Source organism: Entelurus aequoreus, linkage group LG16 (assembly GCF_033978785.1).
Source record: "Entelurus aequoreus isolate RoL-2023_Sb linkage group LG16, RoL_Eaeq_v1.1, whole genome shotgun sequence".
Taxonomy (NCBI): Eukaryota; Metazoa; Chordata; class Actinopteri; order Syngnathiformes; family Syngnathidae; genus Entelurus; species Entelurus aequoreus.
In genome coordinates, this window is record NC_084746.1 from 16,484,220 (window position 1) to 16,512,013 (window position 27,794).

The 27,794-nt window shown below is 38.9% G+C and overlaps 1 protein-coding gene across 1 annotated transcript in view; it reads left to right on the forward strand.

Annotated features, from left to right (window-relative positions):
• The window catches only part of LOC133630645 (uncharacterized), a 92,270-nt gene that overhangs the window by 40,897 nt on the left and 23,579 nt on the right, over nucleotides 1–27,794 (forward strand). The window contains exons 7-9 of the mRNA XM_062022253.1: nucleotides 7,248–7,785; nucleotides 10,190–10,393; nucleotides 15,401–15,562. Of these exons, the coding sequence (XP_061878237.1) occupies nucleotides 7,248–7,785; nucleotides 10,190–10,393; nucleotides 15,401–15,562 (904 nt within the window). The remainder of the gene's footprint in view (nucleotides 1–7,247; nucleotides 7,786–10,189; nucleotides 10,394–15,400; nucleotides 15,563–27,794) is intronic.

Sequence of the window (27,794 nt, forward strand, 5' to 3'; positions counted from 1 at the left end):
AGAACAGGCCCGCGGGCGACTCATCTGGTCCTTACGGGCGACCTGGTGCCCGCAGGCACCGCGTTGGTGACCCCTGATATATACACACACACACACACACACACACACACACACACACACACACATATATATATATATATATATATATATATATATATATATATATATATATATATATATATATATATATGTGTGTGTATGTATATATATATATATATATATATATATATATATATATATATATATATATATATATATATATATATATATATATATATATATATATATATATATATATATATATATATATATATATATATATATATATATATATATATATATATATATATATATATATATATATATATATATATATATATATATATATATATATATATATATGTATATACAGCCCAGCTCCCGACCAAATTGTTTCAACCCAATTGGACATTAGACAAACGTGTGTGCGTGTTGCTCAACTACAATGCACTTTGTGTGTGTGCACAGAGATGATTCTGTACAGTCCGCCAGTAGACCTCACGCGTGGCCGCCCTTGACTCTCAACTGTCTGCAGTGTGAATTATTAAAGTCTCTTGGTTTGAGTTGCACACCAGTAATGACTTTCGGGATCAGCGATACCTGAGAGCAGGTTCAGGCACGGGCCGAGGTCAACCAAGACTGAGCATGACGTGCATGCTGGAACACAACATGGAAATAAAAACTGTATCAGCACCCCCAAATCTACATTTGTTTCAGATGTTGACATTTTGTGTGCATTTGCATGGACAGACAGATGTTTTTTGTGTGGAGGTGAGTGGGTAGGATTCCATTATGCTTGTATGTGAATGGACAAACAGCTGTTTGCCTTGCGAATGTATGTAAACGATCAGGCATCCATTATGGGTCATGCGTTATATGACTGGACAGACAATTTGTGTGGAGGTGATTGGATGTTAATCTTTGCATTATGTTTGTATATGAACGGACAGAGAGATGTTTGCATTATGTTTGTATGCGAATAGACAAACGTACGTTTGCATTATGTTTGTGTCTGGATGGAGAGACTGCTGTCTAAATAATGTTTGTATGTAGATGGACAAACATATGTTTGCATGTGACTGGACAGACAGCTGTTTACCTCAGGGATGTATGGAAATGAACAAAAAGGTTTGTATGTGAATGAATGGACACAAAAATATGTATGTGTGCGTGGACAAATATAAATTATGTATCATGTGTTATGCGTCACACGTTATGTGCATATATGAATGGACAGACAATTGTTTGCATTTTGTGTGGAGGTAATTGTAGAGACAGATTTTCCATTGCTTTTATGTGAATGGAAAGACTGATACTTACATTAGTCCTTCTTGGAAATGGACAAAACGTTATTTGTATGTGACTAGACAAACAGCTATTTACCTCATAGATGTATGTGAATGAACTAAAAGATGTTTGTATGTGACGGAACCTAAAGCTGTTTAACTAATGGGTGTATGTGAATGGACAAAAATATGTTTGCATGTGACTGGACAGACAGCTGTTTACCTCAGGGATGTATGGAAATGAACAAAAAGGTGTTTGTATGTGAATGAATAGACACAAAAATATGTATGTGTGCATGGACAAATATACATTATGTATCTTGTGTTATGCGTCACACGTTATGTGCATATATGAATGGACAGACAACTGTTTGCATTTTGTGTGGAGGTAATTGTAGAGACAGATTTTTCCATTGCTTGTATGTGAATGGAGAGACTGATACTTACATTAGTCCTTCTTGGAAATGGACAAAACGTTATTTGTATGTGACTAGACAAACAGCTGTTTACGTCATAGATGTATGTGAATGAACTAAAAGATGTTTGTATGTGACGGAACCTAAAGCTGTTTAACTAATGGGTGTATGTGAATGGACAAAAAGATGTTTGTATGTCATTGACCTAAAGCTGTTTACCTTATGGATGTATGTGAATAGACAAAAATGTTTATTTGTCACTGGACAAACAGCTTTTTACATTATGGATGAATGTGAATGGGGAAAAATATGTTTGTGCGTGAATGGACCATTTGCCAAGGAAAGGTATGTGAATGGACAGATATGCATTATATAGCATGCGTTTTGCATCAAACGTTATGGTAATTGGAGAGACAGATTTTTCCATTGTTTGTATGTGCATGGAGAGACAGGAGGTTACATTAGTTTTGCATGTAAATGGACAAAACCTTTTTATTTGACAGAAACGGCACCTGCTTTCACCTAATAGATGTATGTGAATGGACAAAAATATGTTTGTATGTGGCTGGACAGACCGATGTTTACCTTATGGATATATGTAAATGGACAAAAATATTTTTATATGTGACTGGACAGACAACTGTTTACCTTATGGATGCATGTGAATGGACAAAAATATGTTTGTATGTGGCTGGACAGACCGATGTTTACCTTATGGATATATGTAAATGGCCAAAAATATTTTTATATGTGACTAGACAGACAACTGTTTACCTTATGGATATATATGAATGGACAAAAATATGTATCTATGTGACTGGACAGACACCTGAATACCTTATGGACAGTGGTTAGGCTTTGGTATGTAAAAATAAAGTTAAAGTACTTATTTGGTTTACAGCTATGTGGTTATTATGCTGTTTGTTACTTATGTAAGTTATGTTGCAGCTATTTAAAATAGTTTTGTCAATTTGTTCTGGCCTGAAATAAATTGGCCCTTTGAAACATATCTTTGTCTTTGTGTGCTGTATGTAGAGCACATTGCTTAGCAGAGTTCAGTGATGCAAATGCATGTCAAGTTGATCAACAGATTGTATTATCCTCCAGTGCAATAACAGTACTGAAATGAAGGCTAAAAGGGCATTAATGGGAGCTTTAAAAAAATAAGAAGAAAAAAATAAGTAACTAAATAGACTTTTCACAGTAACGCATTACTTTTTGGTGTAAGTAACTGAGTTAGTAACTGAGTTACTTTTGAAATAAAGTAACTAGTAACTGTAACTAGTTACTGGTTTTCAGTAACTAACCCAACACTGCTTATGGATGTATGTAAATGGACAAAAATATGTGTGTATGTGACTGGACAGACACCTGAATACCTTGTGTGTACTAAATGATATCAACAACTGTAGAAATGACTAGACTGATGTAAACAGTGTGTACTAATTGATAACAACTATAGAAATGACTAGACTGATGTAAACAGTGTGTACTAAATTATATCAACAACTGTAGAAATGACTAGACTGATGTAAACAGTGTGTACTAAATGATATCAACAACTGTAGAAATGACTAGAATGATGTAAACAGCGAGTACTAAATGATATCACCAACTGTAGAAATGACTAGACTGATGTAAACAGTGTGTACTAAATTATATCAACAACTGTAGAAATGACTAGACTGATGTAAACAGTGAGTACTAAATGATATCAACAACTGTAGAAATGATTAGATTGATGGAAACAGTGTGTACTAAACAATATCAACAACTGTAGAAATTATTAGATTGATGTAAACAGTGTGTACTAAACGATATCAACAACTGTAGAAATTACTAGACAGATGTAAACAGTGAGTACCAAATGATATCTGATGTAAACAGTGTGTACTAAATGATATCAACAACTGTAGAAATGACTACAATGATGTAAACAGTGTGTACTAAACAATATCAACAACTGTAGAAATGATTAGATTGATGTAAACAGTGTGTACTAAACGATATCAACAACTGTAGAAATGACTAGACAGATGTAAACAGTGAGTACCAAATGATATCAACAACTGTAGAAATGACTAGACTGATGTAAACAGTGTGTACTAAATGATATCAACAACTGTAGAAATGACTAGACTGATGTAAACAGTGTGTACTAAATGATATCAACAACTGTAGAAATGACTAGAATGATGTAAACAGTGTGTACTAAACAATATCAACAACTGTAGAAATTATTAGATTGATGTAAACAGTGTGTACTAAACGATATCAACAACTGTAGAAATTACTAGACAGATGTAAACAGTGAGTACCAAATGATATCAACAACTGTAGAAATGACTAGACTGATGTAAACAGTGTGTACTAAATGATATCAACAACTGTAGAAATGACTAGACTGATGTAAACAGTGTGTACTAAATGATATCAACAACTGTAGAAATGACCAGAATGATGTAAACAGCGAGTACTAAATGATATCCCCAACTGTAGAAATGACTAGACTGATGTAAACAATGTGTACTAAATTATATCAACAACTGTAGAAATGACTAGACTGATGTAAACAGTGAGTACTAAATGATATCAACAACTGTAGAAATGATTAGATTGATGGAAACAGTGTGTACTAAACGATATCAACAACTGTAGAAATGACTAGACTGATGTAAACAGTGTGTACTAAATGATATCAACAACTGTAGAAATGACTACAATGATGTAAACAGTGTGTACTAAACAATATCAACAACTGTAGAAATGATTAGATTGATGTAAACAGTGTGTACTAAACGATATCAACAACTGTAGAAATGACTAGACAGATGTAAACAGTGAGTACCAAATGATATCAACAACTGTAGAAATGACTAGACTGATGTAAACAGTGTGTACTAAATGATATCAACAACTGTAGAAATGACTAGAGTGATGTAAACAGTGTGTACTAAATGATATCAACAACTGTAGAAATGACCAGAATGATGTAAACAGCAAGTACTAAATGATATCACCAACTGTAGAAATGACTAGACTGATGTAAACAGTGTGTACTAAATTATATCAACAACTGTAGAAATTACTAGACTGATGTAAACAGTGAGTACTAAATGATATCAACAACTGTAGAAATGATTAGATTGATGGAAACAGTGTGTACTAAACGATATCAACAACTGTAGAAATGACTAGACTGATGTAAACAGTGTGTACTAAATGATATCAACAACTGTAGAAATGAATAGAATGATGTAAACAGTGTGTACTAAACAATAACAACAACTGTAGAAATGATTAGATTGATGTAAACAGTGTGTACTAAACGATATCAACAACTGTAGAAATGACTAGACAGATGTAAACAGTGAGTACCAAATGATATCAACAACTGTAGAAATGACTAGACTGATGTAAACAGTGTGTACTAAATGATATCAACAACTGTAGAAATTACTAGACTGATGTAAACAGTGTGTACTAAATGATATCAACAACTGTAGAAATTACTAGACTGATGTAAACAGTGTGTACTAAATGATATCAACAACTGTAGAAATTACTAGACTGATGTAAACAGTGTGTACTAAAGTATATCAACAACTGTAGAAATGACTGGACTGATGTAAACAGTGTGTACTAAAGTATATCAACAACTGTAGAAATGACTAGACTGATGTAAACAGTGAGTACTAAATGATATCAACAACTGTAGAAATGATTAGATTGATGGAAACAGTGTGTACTAAACGATATCAACAACTGTAGAAATGACTAGACTGATGTAAACAGTGTGTACTAAATGATATCAACAACTGTAGAAATGACTAGAATGATGTAAACAGTGTGTACTAAACAATATCAACAACTGTAGAAATGATTAGATTGATGTAAACAGTGTGTACTAAACGATATCAACAACTGTAGAAATGACTAGACTGATGTAAACAGTGTGTACTAAATGATATCAACAACTGTAGAAATGACTAGACCGATGTAAACAGTGTGTACTAAATGATATCAACAACTGTAGAAATGACCAGAATGATGTAAACAGCAAGTACTAAACGATATCACCAACTGTAGAAATGACTAGACTGATGTAAACAGTGTGTACTAAATTATATCAACATCTGTAGAAATGACTAGACTGATGTAAACAGTGAGTACTAAATGATAGCAACAACTGTAGAAATGATTAGATTGATGGAAACAGTGTGTACTAAACGATATCAACAACTGTAGAAATGACTAGACTGATGTAAACAGTGTGTACTAAATGATATCAACAACTGTAGAAATGAATAGAATGATGTAAACAGTGTGTACTAAACAATATCAACAACTGTAGAAATGATTAGATTGATGTAAACAGTGTGTACTAAACGATATCAACAACTGTAGAAATGACTAGACAGATGTAAACAGTGAGTACCAAATGATATCAACAACTGTAGAAATGACTAGACTGATGTAAACAGTGTGTACTAAATGATATCAACAACTGTAGAAATTACTAGACTGATGTAAACAGTGTGTACTAAATGATATCAACAACTGTAGAAATGACAAAACTGGTGTAAACAGTGTGTACTAAATGATATCAACAACTGTAGAAATGACTACCTGAGGTAAACAGTGTGTACTAATTGATAACAACTATAGACAGGACTAGACTGATGTAAACAGTGTGTACTAAATGATATCAACAGCTGTAGAAATGACTACCTGAGGTAAACAGTGTGTACTAATTGATAACAACTATAGACAGGACTAGACTGATGTAAACAGTGTGTACTAATTGATATCAACAACTGTAGAAATGACTACCTGAGGTAAACAGTGTGTACTAATGGATAACAACGGCGTGGCGAAGTTGGTAGAGTAGCCGTGCCAGTAATCGGAGGGTTGCTGGTTACTGGGGTTCAATCCCCACCTTCTACCATCCTAGTCACGTCCGTTGTGTCCTTGGGCAAGACACTTCACCCTTGCTCCTGATGGCTGCTGGTTAGCGCCTTGCATGACAGCTCCCGCCATCAGTGTGTGAATGTGTGTGTGAATGGATGAATGTGGAAATACTGTCAAAGCGCTTTGAGTACCTTGAAGGTAGAAAAGCGCTATACAAGTATAACCCATTTATCATTTATCATTTTAACAACGATAGAAATGACTAGACTGATGTAAACAGTGTGCACTAAATGATATCAACAACTGTAGAAATGACTAGCATGATATAAACAGTGAATGATATCAACAACTGTAGAAATGACTAGAATGATGTACACAGTGAATGATATCAACAACTGTAGAAATGACTAGAATGATGTAAACAGTGAATGATATCAACAACTGTAGAAATGACTAGAATGATGTAAACAGTGAATGATATCAACAACTGTAGAAATGACTAGACTGATGTAAACAGTGAATGATATCAACAATACGACCTGAAATGAAAAGCATAATTTTTTCTGCCCTTCCTCCAGGTAACACAGCACTAGTGAACCATGCATGAACCTCACCATTACCATAGCCGCCCTCTGTACGGCCCGCCCTCCAGCAGCACCACCCACAGCTTCTATCCCCCGAGAAGCGTCCTGTCCCCCCAGAGCCAATATGTCCGCTACGCCTCCAAGCCGCCAGCAGAGTCCCACTACCCGGAGGACAGGCCTCAGCACTTCCACCGATGGTTTTCACCCCCTGGTTTTGTCAAAACCTTCCAGGGAGCAACGGTGCTCATGTGTTTCCTCATCTTCGCCCTCGTGGCGTCAACGTTGGTGTGGGACATGAGCGGGCTGGGGTACGGCGTCCCGGGGAGTGTTCCAGGGGCGGGGCAGGGCTACTACGGCGGCAGCTACGGCTACGGCAGCTCCTACATGACCCCGCAGTCTGCCAAGGCTGCCATGATCTCCATGGCGGCAATCAACTTCCTGATTTCCCTGGGGTTCTTGGTGGGGAGCTTCTCGCGGTCGCGAGCCATGAGGGGCTGCACCTTTTACCTCACTGTGTTCATCTGTGATGTCATTTTAGCGGTCCTTCAGGTGAGTCCGGCTCAAATGGCTTATTTTGCCATTTAAAGTAGCAGTAGAGTAGAAAAACAAGTTGCTTCTATATTGAAGCTACTATCATATATATCTGATTTAAAGTTTGCCAATAAATAGATATGATTAAAATAGTATCAATCTCACAGAGATTCTCAAGCCATTTTAAGAGATAATGAGTCATGTGATCCGTGACGTAGAGGAGGAACCACAGATCCCTTCCCCATCAACAACAATGCTAACCAAGCACTTTGTGAGAGCCTAGGATTACTTATGATCCAGAACCTTATTTTTTTTGAGCCCGAACACAAAGAGGATGAGCAAGGAGTTTTAGAAGCCGAGTGATGGATGTAGCTTAATTGTGACACTATAGCATTAGAAATGTATTTCGATACTTTTCTAAATAAAGGGGACCACAAAAATGGCATTACTGGCTCTATTTTAACAAAAAGTCTTAGGGTAAAATAAACATATGTTTCTTATTGCAATCGAAGAACAATGTTGTCCTTAAATAAAATAGTGAACATACTACACAACTTGTCTTTTAGTAGTAAGTAAACAAACAAAGGCTCCTAATTAGTCTTCTGATGTATGCAGTAACATATTGTGTCATTTATCATTCTATTATTTTTTTTAAATTATGAGGGACAAGCTGTAAAAATTGATTATTAATCTACCTGTTCATTTACTGTTAATAACTGCTTATTTTCTGTTTTAACATGTTCTGTCTACACTTCTGTTAAAATGTAATAATCACTTATTCTTCTGTTGTTTGGACACTTTACATTAGTTTTGGATGATACCACAAATTTGGATGATACCACAAATTTGGGTATTGATACGATAACAAGTAGTTACAGGATCATACATTGGTCATATTCAAAGTCCTCATGTGTCCAGGGACATATTTACTGAGTTTATAAACATAATATGAATATTTAAAAAAGGAAAAAAGATTTTGTGACGATACAAAATATCGATGTAATCATAGTAGTATCGACTAGATACGCTTTTACACTTGGTATCATTACAGTGTAGATCCACCCATGGCACTTGTTTACATTCAGGCGCGCTAGCTTTTTGTTAGCTATTGTATCCTCCTATGGTGTGTAGTGAAGCATGTTTAGCTATTCCTCGTCCTGCAGGGATGATACTTCTAAGAAACGTACTTTATTTGTCGCCATGGAGACGAGGATTAGTCATTTAGAAGTAGCTAAAACACTGTCGACCGCGGATGGATGTTAGCTGCTAGCGAGCTGGCCATGTCTTAAAGCACCTCTTCCTGAGGGCGTTTCAGTGTTATAGCTTCACCTTCATTGTCAGTTTTTAGGCCAAAATGTGTCCATTCTTCCATTTCTACCTTATTTTTTTGAGCCCGAACACAAAGAGGATGAGCAAAGAGTTTTAGAAGCTCAGTGATGGATGTAGCTTCATTGTGACACTATAGCATTAGCATCATTGCTAGGTGCTTAACATACAAACAAACCATAACGAACCAGAATAAAACAAACACTTACTGTAATATTTCCACTCTCGCTGGGATGCCGACCGACGGGACGCTCACATAATTCCGTTTAGATGAAGATTCGATCGCAATCATCACAAAGGGTTAAAAAAAAAGTTGTCGCAACTAGCATCTTTTTCGCCACTTCTGGGGACGTGAAAGTGGAATCAGCCTGTCGGTCCATGGCCACATTTGTCTACTAGCAGGTGAGAGATGCATGAGTTATAATCTAGAACTTACTTTGCGCAAGTTTGAGACCAAGCAGAAGCAGCCGTCGGCTCAGTGTGTCAACAATAGCAGCGTAAGCTAGCATTAGCTCACTGCTATCAATGCGCCGCTTAAATAGTCCGTCTGCGTTAGCGCTTGTAAAAACAATATCACTCATATTTGGTGAATTTTCAGGTCCCGACATGTAAATGGGAGTATTGTTGGCGCTTTCTGGATGTGTTTAGAGACTATAATGAGAGGACCCTCCATCTGTTCACTCAATTATTTACCATTTAGAATCCATAAAAAATAAAAACATATGTGTTCTTGTCTTGCATACGGATTGTGAATGATAAACAGCACATCTCTTTCTCATTTGTGCGTATTTCCAGTATGACTGACCTAATAATATGGTCAGAGTGTAGAAGTGTTATTCTACACTCTGGTATTCGGAGCGCAATATTAAAAATAGCTGACTGAATTTGTGGCATTTTGTGATTTTTAGACAGTATTTTTAATAAAATTACAATTGGATATGGTTTAATGGACACAATGAAACGCAAATAAGCATATAAGTCAACTTGTTTTTCCACTCTACTGCGCCTTTTAGGCTGTCTTTGTTGTAGCTATTTTGTAACGTGGTCTTTTAAAGCCCCCTCGGCATTGCATGTGGTTTCCCTTTTTTGAACCCAGGGCATCATTGACATCATCTTTGTCATCGGGGTGAACCCCATGTCCCAGAGTTCCCAGAGCGTGCTGTACAACCCAATGCTGATGATGTGCCAGAACATTCCAGACAGGCCGAGCCTCAGTGGCAGCGTGGGAGCTGGATTCCCGGGAGGGTTCCCCATGTACAGCCAATACTTGTACCACTACTGCTTCATGGATCCCGAGGAGGTTGATAGGATACTTCTATTCTCACCTGCAGTTACGCAAAGTGGTTCAGGCCAAAGGGTCCCCAGGATGACTTTAAAGGCCTACTGAAACCCACTACTACCGACCACGCAGTCTGATAGTTTATATATCAATGATGAAATCTTAACATTGCAACACATGCCAATACGGCCGGGTTAGATTACTAAAGTGCAATTTTAAATTTTGCGCGAAATATCCTGCTGAAAACGTCTCGGTATGATGACGCCTGCGCGTGACGTCACGGATTGTAGAGGACATTTTGGGACAGCATTGTGGCCAGCTATTAAGTCGTCTGTTTTCATCGCAAAATTCCACAGTATTCTGGACATCTGTGTTGGTGAATCTTTTGCAATTTGTTCAATGAACAATGGAGACAGCAAAGAAGAAAGCTGTAGGTGGGAAGCGGTGTATTTCGGCCGGCTGCAGCAACACAAACACGTAGCGGCTACATCGTAGCCGGTGTTTCATTGTTTACATTCCCGAAAGATGACAGTCAAGCTTTACCATTGACCTGTGGAGAACTGGGACAACAGAGACTCTTACCAGGAGGACTTTGAGTTGGATACGCAGACGCGGTACCGTGAGTATGCAACCAGAATGTTGCCATAAGCATTTTGTTTAATTTGTATGTGTAACGCAGTACGCAGCTGCGGCTTCCAAACATTTAATTGCTTGCCCGTACGTGTGTGCCGCTATGTGCATATCACGTACGTAACTTTGGGGACTTTGGGGAAATATATGTGCTGTATGAACTTTGGGGAGGTGAACGGTACTTTGGGCTGTGGGATTGAGTGTGTTGTGCGGGTGTTTGATTTGTATTGGCGGGTTATATGGACGGGAGGGGGGAGGTGTTTGTTATGCGGGATTAATTTGTGGCATATTAAATATAAGCCTGGTTGTGTTGTGGCTAATAGAGTATATATATGACTTGTGTTTATTTACTGTTTTAGTCATTCCCAGCTGAATATCAGGTCCCACCCGCCTCTCACGGCATCTTCCCTATCTGAATCGCTTCCACTGCCCTCTAGTCCTTCACTCTCACTTTCCTCATCCACAAATCTTTCATCCTCGCTCAAATTAATGGGGAAATCGTCGCTTTCTCGGTCCGAATCGCTCTCGCTGCTGGTGGGAATGATTGTAAACATTGTGCAGATGTGAGGAGCTCCACAACCGGTGACGTCACGCGCATATCGTCTGCTACTTGCGGTACAGGCAAGGCTTTTTTATCAGCGACCAAAAGTTGCGAACTTTATCGTCGATGTTCTCTACTAAATCCTTTCAGCAAAAATATGGCAATATCGCGAAATGATCAAGTATGACACATAGAATGGATCTGCTATCCCCGTTTAAATCAGCCCTTTGAGACACTTGTGATTTAGGGCTATTTAAATAAACATTGATTGATTGATTGATTGAAAATCACATTTCAGTAGGCCTTTAAAGGGGAACTGCACTTTTTGGGGGGAATTTTGCCTATTATTCACAATCCCACCATGTTTTTTGTCTTTACGCATTCTAAGTCGTAAAATACGGTCAGTACGAGGTGGCTAACAATGCAACTAATGGGAATGTACAGAGACATCCTGGATGAAAACAACCTGATGGAGCTTGAGAGGTGCTGCAAAAAGGAATGAGAGAAAGTGCCCAAAGATAGGCGTGCCAAGCTTGTGGCGTCGTATTCAAAAAGACTTGAGGCTGGAATTGCTGCCAAAGGAGCATCAGCAAAGTATCGAGCAAAGGCCCTGAATACTTATGTACACGTAATTTTTTTTTTAGTTTCCAGCACCCCCGCGACCCCAAAAAGGGACAAGCGGTAGAAAATGGATGGATGGATGGAATACATTTGTTACATGTAGGGATGTCCGATAATATCGGGCTGCCCATATTATCGGCCGATAAATGCTTTAAAATGTAATATCGTAAATTATCTGTATCGGTTTCATAATTATCGGTATCAGTTTCTAAAAGTAAAATGTATTACGTTTTAAAACGCCGCTGTGTACACAGACGTAGGGAGAGGTACAGAGTGCCAATAAACCTTAAAGGCATTTCCTTTGCGTGCGTGCCGTCCGAGTCACATAATATCTACCGGCTGTTCTCATCACGAATTAATGCAAGGCATACTTGGTCAACAGCCATACAGGTCACACTGAGGGTGTCCGTCTAAACAACTTTAACACTGTTACAAATATGCGCCACACTGTGAACCCATACCAAACAAGAATGACAAACACATTTCGGGAGAACATCCGCACCGTAACACAGCAGAACAAATACCCAGAATCCCTTGCAGTACTAACTCTTCCGGGACGCTCCCCCCAACCCCGCCCACCTCAACCTCCTCATAGTCTGAGGTCCCAAATTCCAAGCTGCTGTTTGGATAGATAGATAGATAGTACTTTATTGATTCCTTCAGGAGAGTTCCCTCAGGAAAATTAAAATTCTAGCAGCAGTGTACAGAATTGAGATCAAATTTAAAAAGTAAATAATGGGGGTATAAATGGAAACAGAATAAAAAAATATTACAATAAGAATAAAAATAAAAAGCAACAATGAGAATAAAAATATAACAGTAAAATAAGAATATAACAAGAGAAACTAGGCAGTAGTGACCATGTTATGAAAAAGTATTGCACTGTTATTGTTTTGAGGCATGTTAAAAAAAAGAATGCACTTTGTGACTTCAATAATAAATATGGCAGTGCCATGTTGGCACTTTTTTCCATAACTTGAGTTGATTTATTTTGAAAAACCTTGTTACATTGTTTAATGCATCCAGTGGGGCATCACAACAAAATTAGGCATAATGATGTGTTGATTCCACGACTGTATATATCGGTATCGGTTGATATCGGAATCGGTAATTAAGAGTTGGACAATATCGGAATATCGGATATCGGTAAAAAAGCCATTATCGGACATCTCTAGTTACATGGATGGTGGTGGTTGCATGATTAATGCGCGGGTCGTTTCCCCAAGATGCAGACGGAACTCCTGAGGCATCGTGCAGGTAGGAAAATGATTTATTATCCAAAAATCAGCCAAAATGCAAAAATACAGGAAAGCGTGCCGATAGCACAGGAAGCTAACGAGAAAGCTTAGCATAGAAACAGGAATGAAAAGGTATACCAACGTAACTTGCTGGAAATAATGCAAACAAAACAGCCAGACCGAATGTGGCGTGAGGCATGAATAAATAGCTCTCTAATTAGTGACCAGGAGCGAGTGAGCGGGACGACCACTAACGAGGCAGGTGAACATAATCAGCACCCATGGCAACCAGGAACACAAATCCAGGGGTGCTGAAACAGAACTAAGGGAGTCTTAAACTAAAACAACACATAACCCGGGGCAACGGATCGTCACAAAATGTGCACCTTTTCACTTTGTCATTATGGGGTATTGTGTGTAGAATTTTGAGGACAAAAATGTATTTATTCCACTTTGGAATTAAGGCTGTAACGGAACAAAATGTGGGAAAAGTGAATACTTTGCGGCTACATGGATGGACAGATGTATGTTGAATGGACAGACAGATGTGCAGTGCAACAAACACAAACAATTTAGTAGGGTTACGGCGTGGCGAAGGTTGGGAGAGTGGCCGTGCCAGCAACCTGAGGGTTCCTGGTTCGATCCCCACCTTCTACCAACCTCGTCACGTCCGTTGTGTCTTTGAGCAAGACACTTCACCCTTGCTCCTGATGGGTCGCGGTTAGGGCCTTGCATGGCAGCTCCTGCCATCAGTGTGTGAATGGGTGAATGTGGAAATAGTGTCAAAGCTCTTTGAGTACATTAAAGGTAGAAAAGCGCTATACAAGTATAACCCATTTACCATTTAGTCATGAAAGTTATTTCTGCATATTCAGACAATCGTCTGCTGTTTTTTGGACTTGTTCTCTTTACTTAAAAGAAGTTTGGTGGCCCTAAAGCAGGCCTGGGCAATTATTTTGACTCAGGGGCCAAATTTATAGAAAAAAATGTGTCTGGGGGCCGGTATATCTACAAAACCTCACAATAATGTCTGATTGAATGCTAAACACATTATGACAGACCACCTTAAAATACAGAATGGAATTTTTTTTTTTTACTGAATAAGAGATGAAAACAGAGGTTTTTGTATAGGATTCAATTTGTCCGCATACTTCCGTTTCAACGATTGACGTCACGCGCATACGTCATCATACATAGACGTTTTCAACCGGAAGTTTAGCGGGAAATTTAAAATTGCACTTTATAAGTTAACCCGGCTGTATTGGCATGTGTTGCAATGTTAAGATTGCATCATTGATATATAAACTATCAGACTACGTGGTTGGTAGTAGTGGGTTTCAGTAGGCCTTCATTTATTACCGATTAAACACTGAATATTGACAACATATGAACGTCACACCCCCTCTCCATCGACATATTTTACAACCAAGCAAAACACAACAAAAATGCAACAAAGTCAGCAAAACAAACAAAAAAAACACCTACAATCTGATATATCTGAGATATCACTAAGCTTTAAAACTTTTTGTGAAAATCTCCACACTGCTTGGTTCCTCGTCTGAGCTGCTGTAACTTAGATTACCACAGTAACTAATTAGATTACCATAGTAACTAATTAGATGACCATAGTAACTAGTATATCATGCAAAAGCGCAGATTCCAACCACTGAAATACTTTGTATAGTTCAAGACTTACGGTCATTTGAACACATCACTGCACATCATAATGGCAGCTACACTTTCCATCTTAAAGATCTAAAAAAAAATGATTTGGGAATGTCCGGCGGGCCAGATTGAAAAGCTTAACGGGCCGCATGTGGCCCCCGGGCCTTAATTTGCCCAGGACTGCCCTAAAGGGTAACAAATGTGTTACATTTATTGACCTGTCCATTGCTCCAGTTTGTGTCTGACATGTGTTGTATGCATGCATACATGCATGTGTTAATTACCAGGGACCCAATTCTAAATGCATTAAATACTCTTTTTTTTTTTTGTCAGGCGGTGGCATTGGCCTTAGGTTTGATGGTGGTGTTAGCCTTAGCCTTTGCTGCTTACTACGCCTACAAGACACGCAGCAAAATCTGGCGCCATGGTGAAGCGAACATCTACTGGGACGAGCCACGGGTCGGGCAGTCGGGAGGGCGGAACGTACAAGACTGGGTGAGAAAGGGCTGGTTTTTGTCATTCATTCACTTTCCCCCGCCTACCCCATGTTCAAAGCCAAAGAAAGAAAAGGTTGAAGTCATCACTCATTATCCCAATGGACTTTTCTGGAGAAATGGCCTTACGCACGTTTCTTACAAAGCGTTGTTGACCCAGAGATAGTATAAGGTTTGTCTCTGGCACACCCAAGTTTCATTCTGACTGATCATTTACTAGCGATAGCTGCAACGACAGCACACTTAGTCTGATCTCTTGTGACAAGAAGCCGGCCGTGAAACGGCCGTTAAGTCGTCTCTTGATTGAACTCAGGAGTTTCGTATTTTAAATTATTCACTCTATGGTTTTCCCGATACCAATATTTTGGTACCGGTACTTAAATGTATTTCAATACTTTTCTAAATAAAGGGGACCACAAAAAATAGCATTATTGGCTTAATTTGAACAAAAGATCTTAGGGTAAAATTTATAATATTATTATAATAAAATAAAAAATCTGTTTCTTATTGCAAACGAAGAACAATTTTGTCCTTAAATAAAATAGTGAACATACTAGACAACTTTTTCTTTTAGTAGTAAGTAAACAAACAAAGGCTCCTAGTTAGTCTGCTGACGTATGCAGTAACATATTGTGTCATTTATCTACCTATTGTTTTGTCAACATTATAAAGGACAAGCTGTAAAAATGGATTATTCATCTACTTGTTCATTTACTGTTTTAATATCTGCTTATTTTCCGTTTCAACATGTTCTATCTACACTTCTGTTAAAATGTAATAATCACTTATTCTTCTGTTGTTACTTTACATTAGTTTTGGATGATACTACAAATTTAGGTATCGATCCGATACCAAGTAGTTACAGGATCATACATTGGTCATATTCAAAGTCCTCATGTGTCCAGGGACATATTTACTGAGTTTATAAATATAATATGAATTTTGTGACGATAAAAAATATCAGTAGTATCAATTAGATACGGTATTGTACTTGGTATCATTACAGTGGATGTCAGGTGAAGATCCACCCATGGCGTTTGTTTACATTCAGGAATGGCGTCATTAGCGGTGACGCCGGTGAGCTACGGTGTGTAGTGAAGCATGTTTAGCTATTTCTCGTCCTGCAGGGATGATACTTGTAAGAAACTTACTTTATTTGTCGCTATGGAGACCAGGATTAGTGATTTAGAAGTAGCTAAAACACTGCCGACTGTGGATGAATGTTAGCCACTAGCTAGCTTATTAGCCATGTCTTAAAGCACCTCTTCCTGAGGGCATTTCAGTGTTATAACTTCACCTTTATCTTTAGTTTTTAAGCCAAAATGCGTCCATTCTCCCTTTTCTGTCCACACACTGTCTGCTTGTAAGTACTCTATGTGTGTGCACTCCCGAACATGCTCCTCTGCTCGTAAAACCAGCAATGCCGTCATGCCGTTAAAAAAAAGAAAGATAAAAAATGGGGTTCTGGTACTTTTCAAACAGAGTATAGTACCGTTTTTGATTCATTTGTACCGCGATACTATACTAGTACCTGTATACCGTACAACCTACAATAATCTACAATATTCCATACCAGGGCTCGGGGGGATTTTTGATTGTCTTACAGTTTATTCACTGTAAATATGACACACTTCCTGTGGATGACGGTTGTTAATTTAGTGTATGACTACATTTTACTCTGAAGTGTAGCATAGCATCGAATTACCGTATTTTCCGCACTATAAGGCGCACCTAAAAACCTCCAATTTCCTCAAAAGCTGACAGTGCGCCTTATAATCCGGTGCGCCTTATATATGGACCAATATTGAGCCACAACAAGTCTCGCAACTACGGTAACTACGCCGACTTCATTTTCCCCCTTCTATGGGAAGATGAAGTCGGTGGCTTCTTACCGTAGAAGAAGAAGTTCTTCTTCTACGGGGGAAAATGAAGTCCCGTAGTTGTGAGACCTAAACTTTATGTAAAGACCCAAAAATGGCTCCTATTAAGAGACACGCTTACGACGCAGAGTTTAAACTCAAGGCGATCAGTCACGCAGTAGAACACGGGAATAGAGCAGCAGTGAGAGAATTTAACATTAACGAATCAATGGTGCGGAAGTGGAGGAAGCAACATGATGACTTGCGCCAAGTAAAGAAGACTAAACAGAGTTTCCGAGGGAACAAAGCGAGATGGCTACAGTTGGAGGACAAACTGGAACAGTGAGTTGTTGAACAGAGAGCAGCAAGTAGAAGTGTCAGTACAATCACTATTTGTTTTGTTGACATTCCTTTTAGCGCAGCTCCATCTAATGGATGCGCCTTATAATGCTGTGCGCCTTATAATGCGGTGTGCCTTATATATGAACAAAGTTTTAAAATATGCCATTCATTGAAGGTGCGCCTTATAGTGCGGAAAATACGGTTTATGACCCAGGCATATTTTTCGTAACCTGACTCTCGCCAGACCCTTGTAGTTCGCTGAGCTCCACACAAGGATCAGGGATCGAGGGTAATGCAAACTCCTTCCAGATAGCAATAAATAATGAACCAATCAGGATCGCCGGGCGGCATTTTATCAATGTGACGTAGCGCCGAAGCGACTGTTTGATTCAAACAACAATGCCCTCGTTGCGTCGTGTGCTGACATTGATTCTGCTATCGCAACTGTTTTGTTGAAGCTATCGAATATTAAAGGCCTACTGAAACCCACTACTACCGACCACGCAGTCTGATAGTTTATATATCAATGATGAAATCTTAACATTGCAACACATGCCAATACGGCCGGGTTAACTTATAAAGTCCAATTTTAAATTTCCCGCTAAACTTACGGTTGAAAACGTCTATATATGATGACGTATGCGCGTGACGTCAATCGTTGAAACGGAAGTATACGGACGCCATTGAATCCAATACAAAAAGCTCTGTTTTCATCTCAAAATTCCACAGTACTCTGGACATCTGTGTTGGTGAATCTTTTGCAATTTGTTTAATGAACAATGAAGACTGCAAAGAAGAAAGTTGTAGGTGGGATCGGTGTATTAGCGGCTGGCTGCAGCAACACAAACAGGAGGACTTTGAGGTGGATAGCAGACGCGCTATCCGACGCTAGCCGCCGACCGCATCGGTGATCGGGTGAAGTCCTTCGTCGCACCGTCGATCGCTGGAACGCAGGTGAGCACGGGTGTTGATGAGCAGATGAGGGCCTGCTGGCGTAGGTGGATAGCTAATGTTTTTAGCATACCTCTGTGAGGTCCGGTTGCTAAGTTAGCTTCAATGGCGTCGTTAGCAACAGCATTGTTAACCTTCGCCAGGCTGGAAAGCATAAACCGTGTATTTACATGTCCATGGTTTAATAGTATTGTTGATTTTCTGTCTATCCTTCCAGTCAGGGGTTTATTTCTTTTGTTTCTATATGCAGTTAAGCCCGATGCTATCACGTTAGCTCCGTAGCTAAAGAGCTTCACCGATGTATTGTCGTGGAGATAAAAGTCACTGTGAATGTCCATTTCGCGTTCTCAACTCCCATTTTCAAGAGGATGTTGTATCCGAGGTGGTTTAAAATACAAATCCGTGGTCCACAATAGAAAAAGGAGAGAGTGTGGAATCCAATGAGCCAGCTTGTACCTAAGTTACGGTCAGAGCGAAAAAAGATGCGTCCTGCACTGCACTCTAGTCCTTCACTCTCACGTTCCTCATCCACGAATCTTTCATCCTCGCTCAAATTAATGGGGTAATCGTCGCTTTCTCGGTCCGAATCGCTCTCGCTGCATTGAAAACAATGGGGAAATGTGAGGAGTCTTTCAACCTTTGACGTCACGCTACTTCCGGTACAGGCAAGGCTTTTTTTATCAGCGACCAAAAGTTGCAAACTTTATCGTCGATGTTCTCTACTAAATCCTTTCAGCAAAAATATGGCATTATCGCGAAATGATCAAGTATGACACATAAAATGGATCTGCTATCCCCGTTTAAATTTTAAAAAATCATTTCAGTAGGCCTTTAAAGTTACGCTGTCGTGGGATTATGATGCCGGAGGTCGTCTTTTCCAGATGCAGAGGGATGTCAGGAAGCGGCTTGCAGGTGAAAAGAAATTATTTATTCTGGCTGCAGACAAAAATATGCTGCGCGGTGCCCACGGCACGGAAAACAAGAAAGATAGCCAAAAGATAAAGTAGTAACAATAAAGAGTAAGAGCGTAAATGAGAACGTAACTTGTTGCATGGGAGCAAACCAGACCGAGTGAGGCCAGGGCATAGACTAAATAGCTCTCTGATTAGTGCCCGGGAAACAGGTGAGCGTCCCGAACACTAACCAGAGGCAGGTGAGAGTAATCTGCCGGGCGGGGGTATGGTATTTTTTATTGTTTTATTTTTTTTGTGTCATAAAAAAATACAATCATGTGTGCTTACGGACTGTATCCCTGCAGACTGTATTGATATATATTGATATATAATGTAGGAACCAGAATATTAATAACAGAGAGAAACAACCCTTTTGTGTGAATGAGTGTGAATGAGTGAAAATGGGGGAGGGAGGTTTTTTGGGTTGGTGTACTAATTGTACGTGTATCTTGTGTTTTTTATGTTGATTTAATAAAAAAAACAAAAAAACAACTTTTTTTTAAATTTTTTTAATCTATTTATTTTTATTTCTTGTGCGGCCCAGTACCAATCGATCCACGGACCGGTACCGGGCCACGGCCTGGTGGTTGGGGGCCACTGGTCTAGATCATGTTTTGTTTGGTTATGTTCTGTTCGGTTTAAGACTCCATAGTTCCTGTTTGCGCTCCCTTGTTTGGTCACCATGGCAACTCATTGTTTTCCCCTGACTCATTTGACACATGCACCTGGCTCTAATCATGACATTATTATTTAAGCCTGTCTTTTTTAGTTAGTCGTCCTGGCGACATTGATGTTCATTTCTGCTCTGTTCATGCTGGTTTTCATGCCATAGTTTCATGCTCGTATTTTTGCGATTGCTCTTTTTATGCTTCATGCCATGCCACGTAAGTTTTGTTTTTTCAAGCCACAGTTTAGTGAGTTTTTTAGTTTCATGTTTCATGTCCTAAGTTTTTTGCCTTAGCTTTCGCGTGCGTTAAGCACGCTCGCCTTCGGGTTGTTTTCTGTTTTTGTTTGTATCCCTGTGTAGTACTTTGAGTTTGAATAATTAAATCATGTTTTTACCAGCAAGCCTTGTACGGTCAAGTCCGTTTGCATCCCGGGAAAACAATCTTCGCAGTAAGCTGCGCAAAAATCCACGTTTTGACAATTTTAAAGTTTTGGTGTTGTTTACTTGAGTCATATTGCAGTCTACACTTATCTCTTATGTATGACTGCCATCTACTGGTTACATTTATCATTACACCATGTACCAAATAAAATTGCTTCGAGGTCGGTAAGCACAACCAGAATTATGCCGTACATTAGGCGCACCGGGTTATAAGGCACACTGTCGATTTTTGAAAAAATGAAAGAATTTTAAGTGCGCCTTATAGTCCAAAAAAATAAATAAAACCTAATTCGAGGTGTTTGGATGTTTTTTTAAGTGCTTTATAGGCAGAATAGAGCGACTCACATATACTCCATTGTAAGCGGAATTTTGGATGGCATTTATTTACTAGTTAGAATGTATACACAAACATTTAAAATGTGTGTTTGTCTTACATAAGGATTGTGAACCATAGGCCAAATTCCCCCAAAAAGTGCAATTCCGCTTTAAAACTATTTTTTTGGAACTTTTTTTTTTTTAATTGCTATTGTATTCTATAATTAAAAAAGTTTTAATTCAAGTATTTCTACATTTGTAAAAGCCTTGAGCACGAGTCAGCACACATGCATTGTACATTTGTACAAAAATGCTAATTGCTTTTTTCATATCTGCCCATCCATCCATTTTTTTTATTGTCTGTCCCTTTTGAGGTCGCGGACGAAAAGGTGGACAAGTCTGCTTTTCATATCAATCACAGAAATAACTATAGCTACTAAAATCATCGTCCCTAAAGCTATTCACCTTCAGATGAGTTCCTCTCAGTCTACCTATTTTCCTTCTATGCATTTTTTCCTATTATAGTCTTTTATTTGGTTGAACATTTTAGCGTCTCCTCATATATTGTAAAATATATAAGTATAAGTGACTAATATGTGTAATGTTGTAAGGCATACAAACACATACAGTGCACTAGGGTTGTCCCAATACCAATATTTTGGTACCGGTACCAAAATATATTTAGATACTTTTCGTTACTTTTCTAAATAAAGGGGACCAAAGAAAATGACATTATTGGCATTATTTTAATAAATAGTCTTACGGTACAATAAACATATGTTTCTTATTGCAATCGAAGAACATTTTTTGCCTTAAATAATATAGTGAACATTCTAGACAACTTGTCTTTTAGTAGTAAGTAAACAAACAAAGGCTCCCAATTAGTCTGCTGACATATGCAGTAACATATTGTGTTATTTATCATTCTATTATTTTGTCAAAATTATGAGGGACAAGCTGTAATAATGGATTATTAATCTACTTGTTCATTTACTGTTAATATCTGCTTATTTTATATAATAATGATAAATGGGTTATACTTGTATAGCGCTTTTCTACCTTCAAGGTACTCAAAGCGCTTTGACAGTATTTCCACATTCACCCATTCACACACACATTCACACACTGATGGCGGGAGGTGCCATGCAAGGCTCTAACCAGCAGCCATCAGGAGCAAGGGTGAAGTGTCTTGCCCAAGGACACAACGGACGTGACTAGGATGGTAGGAGGTGGGGATTGAACCCCAGTAACCAGCAACCCTCCGATTGCTGGCACGGCCACTCTACCAACTTCGCCACGCCGTTCTATTTTAACATGTTCTATCTACACTTCTGTTAAAATTTAATAATCACTTATTCTTCTGTTTTGTGAATACTTTACATTAGTTTTAGATGATACCACAAATTTGGGTATCGATACGATATCAAGTAGTTACAGCCCCCCGGCCGAGTCAAACCAAAGACTATAAAAATGGGACCCATTACATCCCTGCTTGGCACTCAGCATCAAGGGTTGGAATTGGGGGTTAAATCACCAAAAATGATTCCCGGGCGCGGCCACCGCTGCTGCCCACTGCTCCCCTCACCTCCCAGGGGGTGATCAAGGGTGATGGGTCAAATGCAGAGAATAATTTCGCCACACCTAGTGTGTGTGTGACAATCATTGGTACTTTAACTTTAACTTAAATACATTGGTCAATATTCAAAGTCCTCATGTGTCCAGGGACATATTTCCTAAGTTTATAAACATGACATGAATATTAAAAAAAGGAAATAAGATTTTGTGATGATAAAAAATATCGATGTAATCATAGTAGAATCGATTAAATACGCTTTTATACTTGGTATCATTACAGTGTAGATCCACCCATGGCATTTGTTTATATTCAGGCGCGCTAGCTTTTTGTTAGCTATTGTATCCTCCTACGGTGTGTAGTGAAGCATGTTTAGCTATTCCTCGTCCTGCAGTGATAATGATACTTGTAAGAAACGTAGTTTATTTGTCGCCATGGAGGCGATGATTAGTGATTTAGAAGTAGCTAAAACACTGTCGACTGCGGATGGATGTTAGCTGCTAGCTAGCTGGCCACGTCATAAAGCACCTCTTCCTGAAGGCCACCACTTTTCTCTTTGTCTTTAGTTTTTAAGCCAAATGCGTCCATTCTCCCTTTTCTGTCCACACACGGGGTCTGCTTGTAAGTACTCCGTGTGTGCGCGCTGCCGAACATGCTCCTCTGCTCGTAAAACCAGCAATGTCATGACGTGACTATGCGCCGTCATGCCTGTTAAAAAAATTAATAAATTGGGAAGGCGGTACTTTTCAAACAGTATCCTCTAAAGGCCTTAGTGGCCACATGCGTGGACAGCACCTTTTAGCTCTTATTTCCAAAATTGTGTACACTACTGAATTGGGGTCTTATGGCCGCTTATGTGGACACTTATACTGCCATCTGGTGGTGTCAGAAGAGTATAACATACAATGGAATTTGGGGGAAAAAGTGTAAAAATAAGAATTAGCATGTCACTAAACATGAAGTACACATTTGTGTACTTATGGACTAAAGTACATCATATCAAAAGATGATTCTTAGTTTTTATTGTAATTAGGGTCCAATAAGCCCAAATAGCAAAGAGAAATAAAAAAAGCATGTAAACAAACAGCTTGAGCCTGAAGAGGGTATAGTACTGTTTTTGATTCATTAGTACTGCGATACTATACTAGTCCCGGTATACCGTACAACCCTACAGTGCACTATAATTTAATATTTATTACAAAATGTATAAATAGGTTTCATACACTTTTCACATCTCAGGATGCTCATCACTAGCACACCTGCAGCTATCTATCACAAGTTGAAATCTGACATTGCTGTGACATTTAGCAGTTATTCATGGTGCTTTCTCCTCCTAGCAGGGGGCCCTTATGTGGCGTTCAGCAGAATAGTACAAGTGCATGGTTTCCAGCGTGCCTCATTACGAGGAGAGAAGCGATACAATTAGTTTAACCACAGATACGCTGGCCTACATTCTCCTTGTGATTATGAGGCGGCTCCATTTGAATGCGGGGCCCCGTTCTGGGCCAGTCACGTACCGCAGTGAGGATGCATATTTAATGTATGGGCCATGTATAATGTATGGTAAGGGGTCGAGTTGCCACCGCGCTGCTGTGTGAATCCCCCCCACCCCCCCCCACCCCACCCCCCCCGAGTGATGGCGGTAAATGATTCAGTCTGGGCGGCATCGCGCTGCTGCCTAAAAGTTATCTCCTTGAAGAGAAGTGTAATATTTGACGGAGGCATAAAGCACGATGTCAGAATGCCTGATACAGCACATGAATGGGGAAAAAATGAAAATATCAGGTTTATATTTACAAACTATAAAGTGGTTATGTTTACAGGAGAAGTGGAGTAATTACAGGAATACAAACAAAATAAACGAAAATTCAAACTTTAAAAACTTTCTTCATTATTATAGTGTTATATACCGTATTTTTCAGACTATAAGGCGCACCGGATAATGGCCTGCCTATCCATTAGGGACGGCTTATGTCTCCACACAGCTTTTTATTTCACACACATCAGTATGTTGAATTAAATTATGGAATGGATTAAGCAAAGCAATCAAACAATGTACTATGAATTGATTAACGTGGACCCCGACTTAAACAAGTTGAAAAACTTATTGGGGTGTTACCATTTAGTGGTCAATTGTACGGAATATGTACTGTACTGTGCAATCTACTAATAAAAGTCTCAATCAATCAATCAATCAAAACTAACATGATCCACTTCAAGAAACTCTTCAAACTTAAAGTGTTTACAAAGTACAAAGAAGAAGAACCATGATAAACATTCTGAATGTATTTCATCCATCCATTCATTTTACAAATAATCTTATTCATCTCACTATATGAAATGTAACTTACTTCACGGAGTATTATTTATTTATTTATTTTTATTGTGATTACCTTTCTCAGTTGGAACATTAAACATCTTGTTTTTGCAGCCTATTCAATTGAATATAAGTTGAAAAGGATTTGCAAATCATTGTATTCTGTTTTTATTTACCATTTACACAACGTGCCAACTTCAATGGTTTTGGGGTTTGTATATTCCTAATGAAACATAAAAAGTTTTGGGCTTGCTGTCTACACGTATCTCTTATGTGTGGCTGCCATCTGCTGGTCGCACTTATTGACCATTGACCAAATAAAATTGGTTCAAGGTCGGCACAACCAGAAATAATTCATTTAAAAAAGCGCACCGGGTTATATTTGTCGATTTTTGAGAAAATTTAAGGATTTTAAAGGCCTACTGAAATGAATTTTTTTTATTTAAACGGGGATAGCAGATCCATTCTATGTGTCATACTTGATCATTTTGCGATATTGCCATATTTTTGCTGAAAGGATTTAGTAGAGAACATTGATGATAAAGTTTGCAACTTTTGGTCGCTGATAAAAAAAGCCTTGCCTGTACCGGAAGTAGCGTGACGTCGCAGGTTGAAGGGCTCCTCACATTTCCCCATTGTTTACACCAGCAGCGAGAGCGATTCGGACCGAGAAAGCGACGATTACCCCATTAATTTGAGCGAGGATGAAAGATTCGTGGATGAGGAACGTGAGAGTGAAGGACTACAGTGCAGTGCAGGACGCATCTTTTTTCGCTCTGACCGTAACTTAGGTAAAAGGGTTCATTGGATTCCACACTTTCTCCTTTTTCTATTGTGGATCACGGATTTGTATTTTAAACCACCTCGGATACTATATCCTCTTGAAAATGAGAGTCGAGAACGCGAAATGGACATTCACAGTGACTTTTATCTCCACGACAATACATCGGTGACACACTTAGCTACTGAGCTAACGTGATAGCATCGTTCTCAAATGAAGATAGAAACAAAAGAAATAAACCCCTGACTGGAAGGATAGACAGAAAATCAACAATACTACTATCAGGAGACACCGAACCAAACACTGGACCTGTAACTACACGGTTAATGCTGTGCCGCCTGTCGAAGCCTAGCAATGCTGTTGCTAACGATGCCATTGAAGCTAACTTAGCTACGGGACCTCGTCAGAGCTATGATAAAAACATTAGCGCTCCACCTACGCCAGCCCTCATCTGCTCATCAACACCCGTGCTCACCTGCGTTCCAGCGATCGACGGCGCGACGAAGGACTTCACCCGATCATCGATGCGGTCGGCGGCTAGCGTCGGATAGCGCGTCTGCTATCCAAGTCAAAGTCCTCCTGGTTGTGTTGCTGCAGCCAGTCGCTAATACACCGATCCCACCTACAGCTTTCTTCTCTGCAGTCTCCATTGTTCATTAAACAAATTGCAAAAGATTCACCAACACAGATGTCCAGAATAATGTGGAATTTTGCGATGAAAACAGAGCTGTTTGTATTGAGATACAATGTGTCCGAATACTTCCATTCCAACCATCGACGTCACGCGCATACGTCATCATACATAGACGTTTTCAACCGGAAGTTTCCCGGGAAATTTAAAATTGCACTTTATAAGTTACCCGGCCGTATTGGCATGTGTTGCAATGTTAAGATTTCATCATTGATATATAAACTATCAGACTGCGTGGTCGGTAGTTGTGAGTTTCAGTAGGCCTTTAAGTGCGCCCTATAGTCTGAAAAATACGGTATTTTATATCATGTAGCAATCTTTAACACGTTAATATTAAGACTCCTATTAGGTATGTTTAAACTGTGTAATTTTATACACTTGACATGTAAATATGGAACTCATCCTCTTCGTACGTGGCTGTTCATGAGATCTGTTTTTGCACACACTCCAGTCAAAGACTAAAAGCGCGTATTATGCCATATGACAGCACCACAGATTACCACAGACATGGTGTTTTCTGTTGCTTTTGGAACATACGGTGTGATGTTTTGCAACTGACTTGAAGTTGCTTTTGGAAGATACTAAAATGTTGTTGTTATGTCATTCAGTTTTTAACCTGTCTACTGTTTAATAAGACCATTTAATTTTGATTTAGTGCGCCCCTATGCAACGTGTCTCATGTGCAGGATAACATAAAGTTGTGCCTTGGGAAGCAATGATAAAGTCATGTTTACTTTTAGGGCTTGATTTACTAAAGGTTTGCGTGTACTAAAACACGTGCAAACCTGATAGCACACGCAAAGCTGATCTACTAAAGGTGTGCAAAGTGGATTGCGTCTGTTAAGTGAGCGGAATGAGGCGGGCAATCCATTTTATGTCTCTTTCTTCATTAATATGCAAAAATATATCAAAACGCCCACAATACTGGGAGAAGAAGACACAAATATAAAGATTTAGCACACGTAATGTGATTTATCAACACTCATCACCGTTTTGGGTGCACTATTTTGCATTTTGTTTAGCGCGTGTCAGAGGGACGTGCGAACTGACAGTCTCACACCGCGAAGGCAGACCCTGAACGGACGAGAATCCTCTGTTTTATATGTGTGTCAACATTTTGGACGGTCAGAAATAAAAAAAACATTACACACATCGTCTGTTCAGCAATTTCCTTTTATAATTGTACAGCTGCTTGATGACTTAAGGGGCTGATTAAAATTAATTCAATTGCTGCGTTTTGGTGTCTGCTGGCATTTTAATGTTGTTTATTTTTGTTTATTTAGGAAACTTATTACTATAATATATATCCAACATGAAAAAACGTCTTTCTTTATGCATTTTCT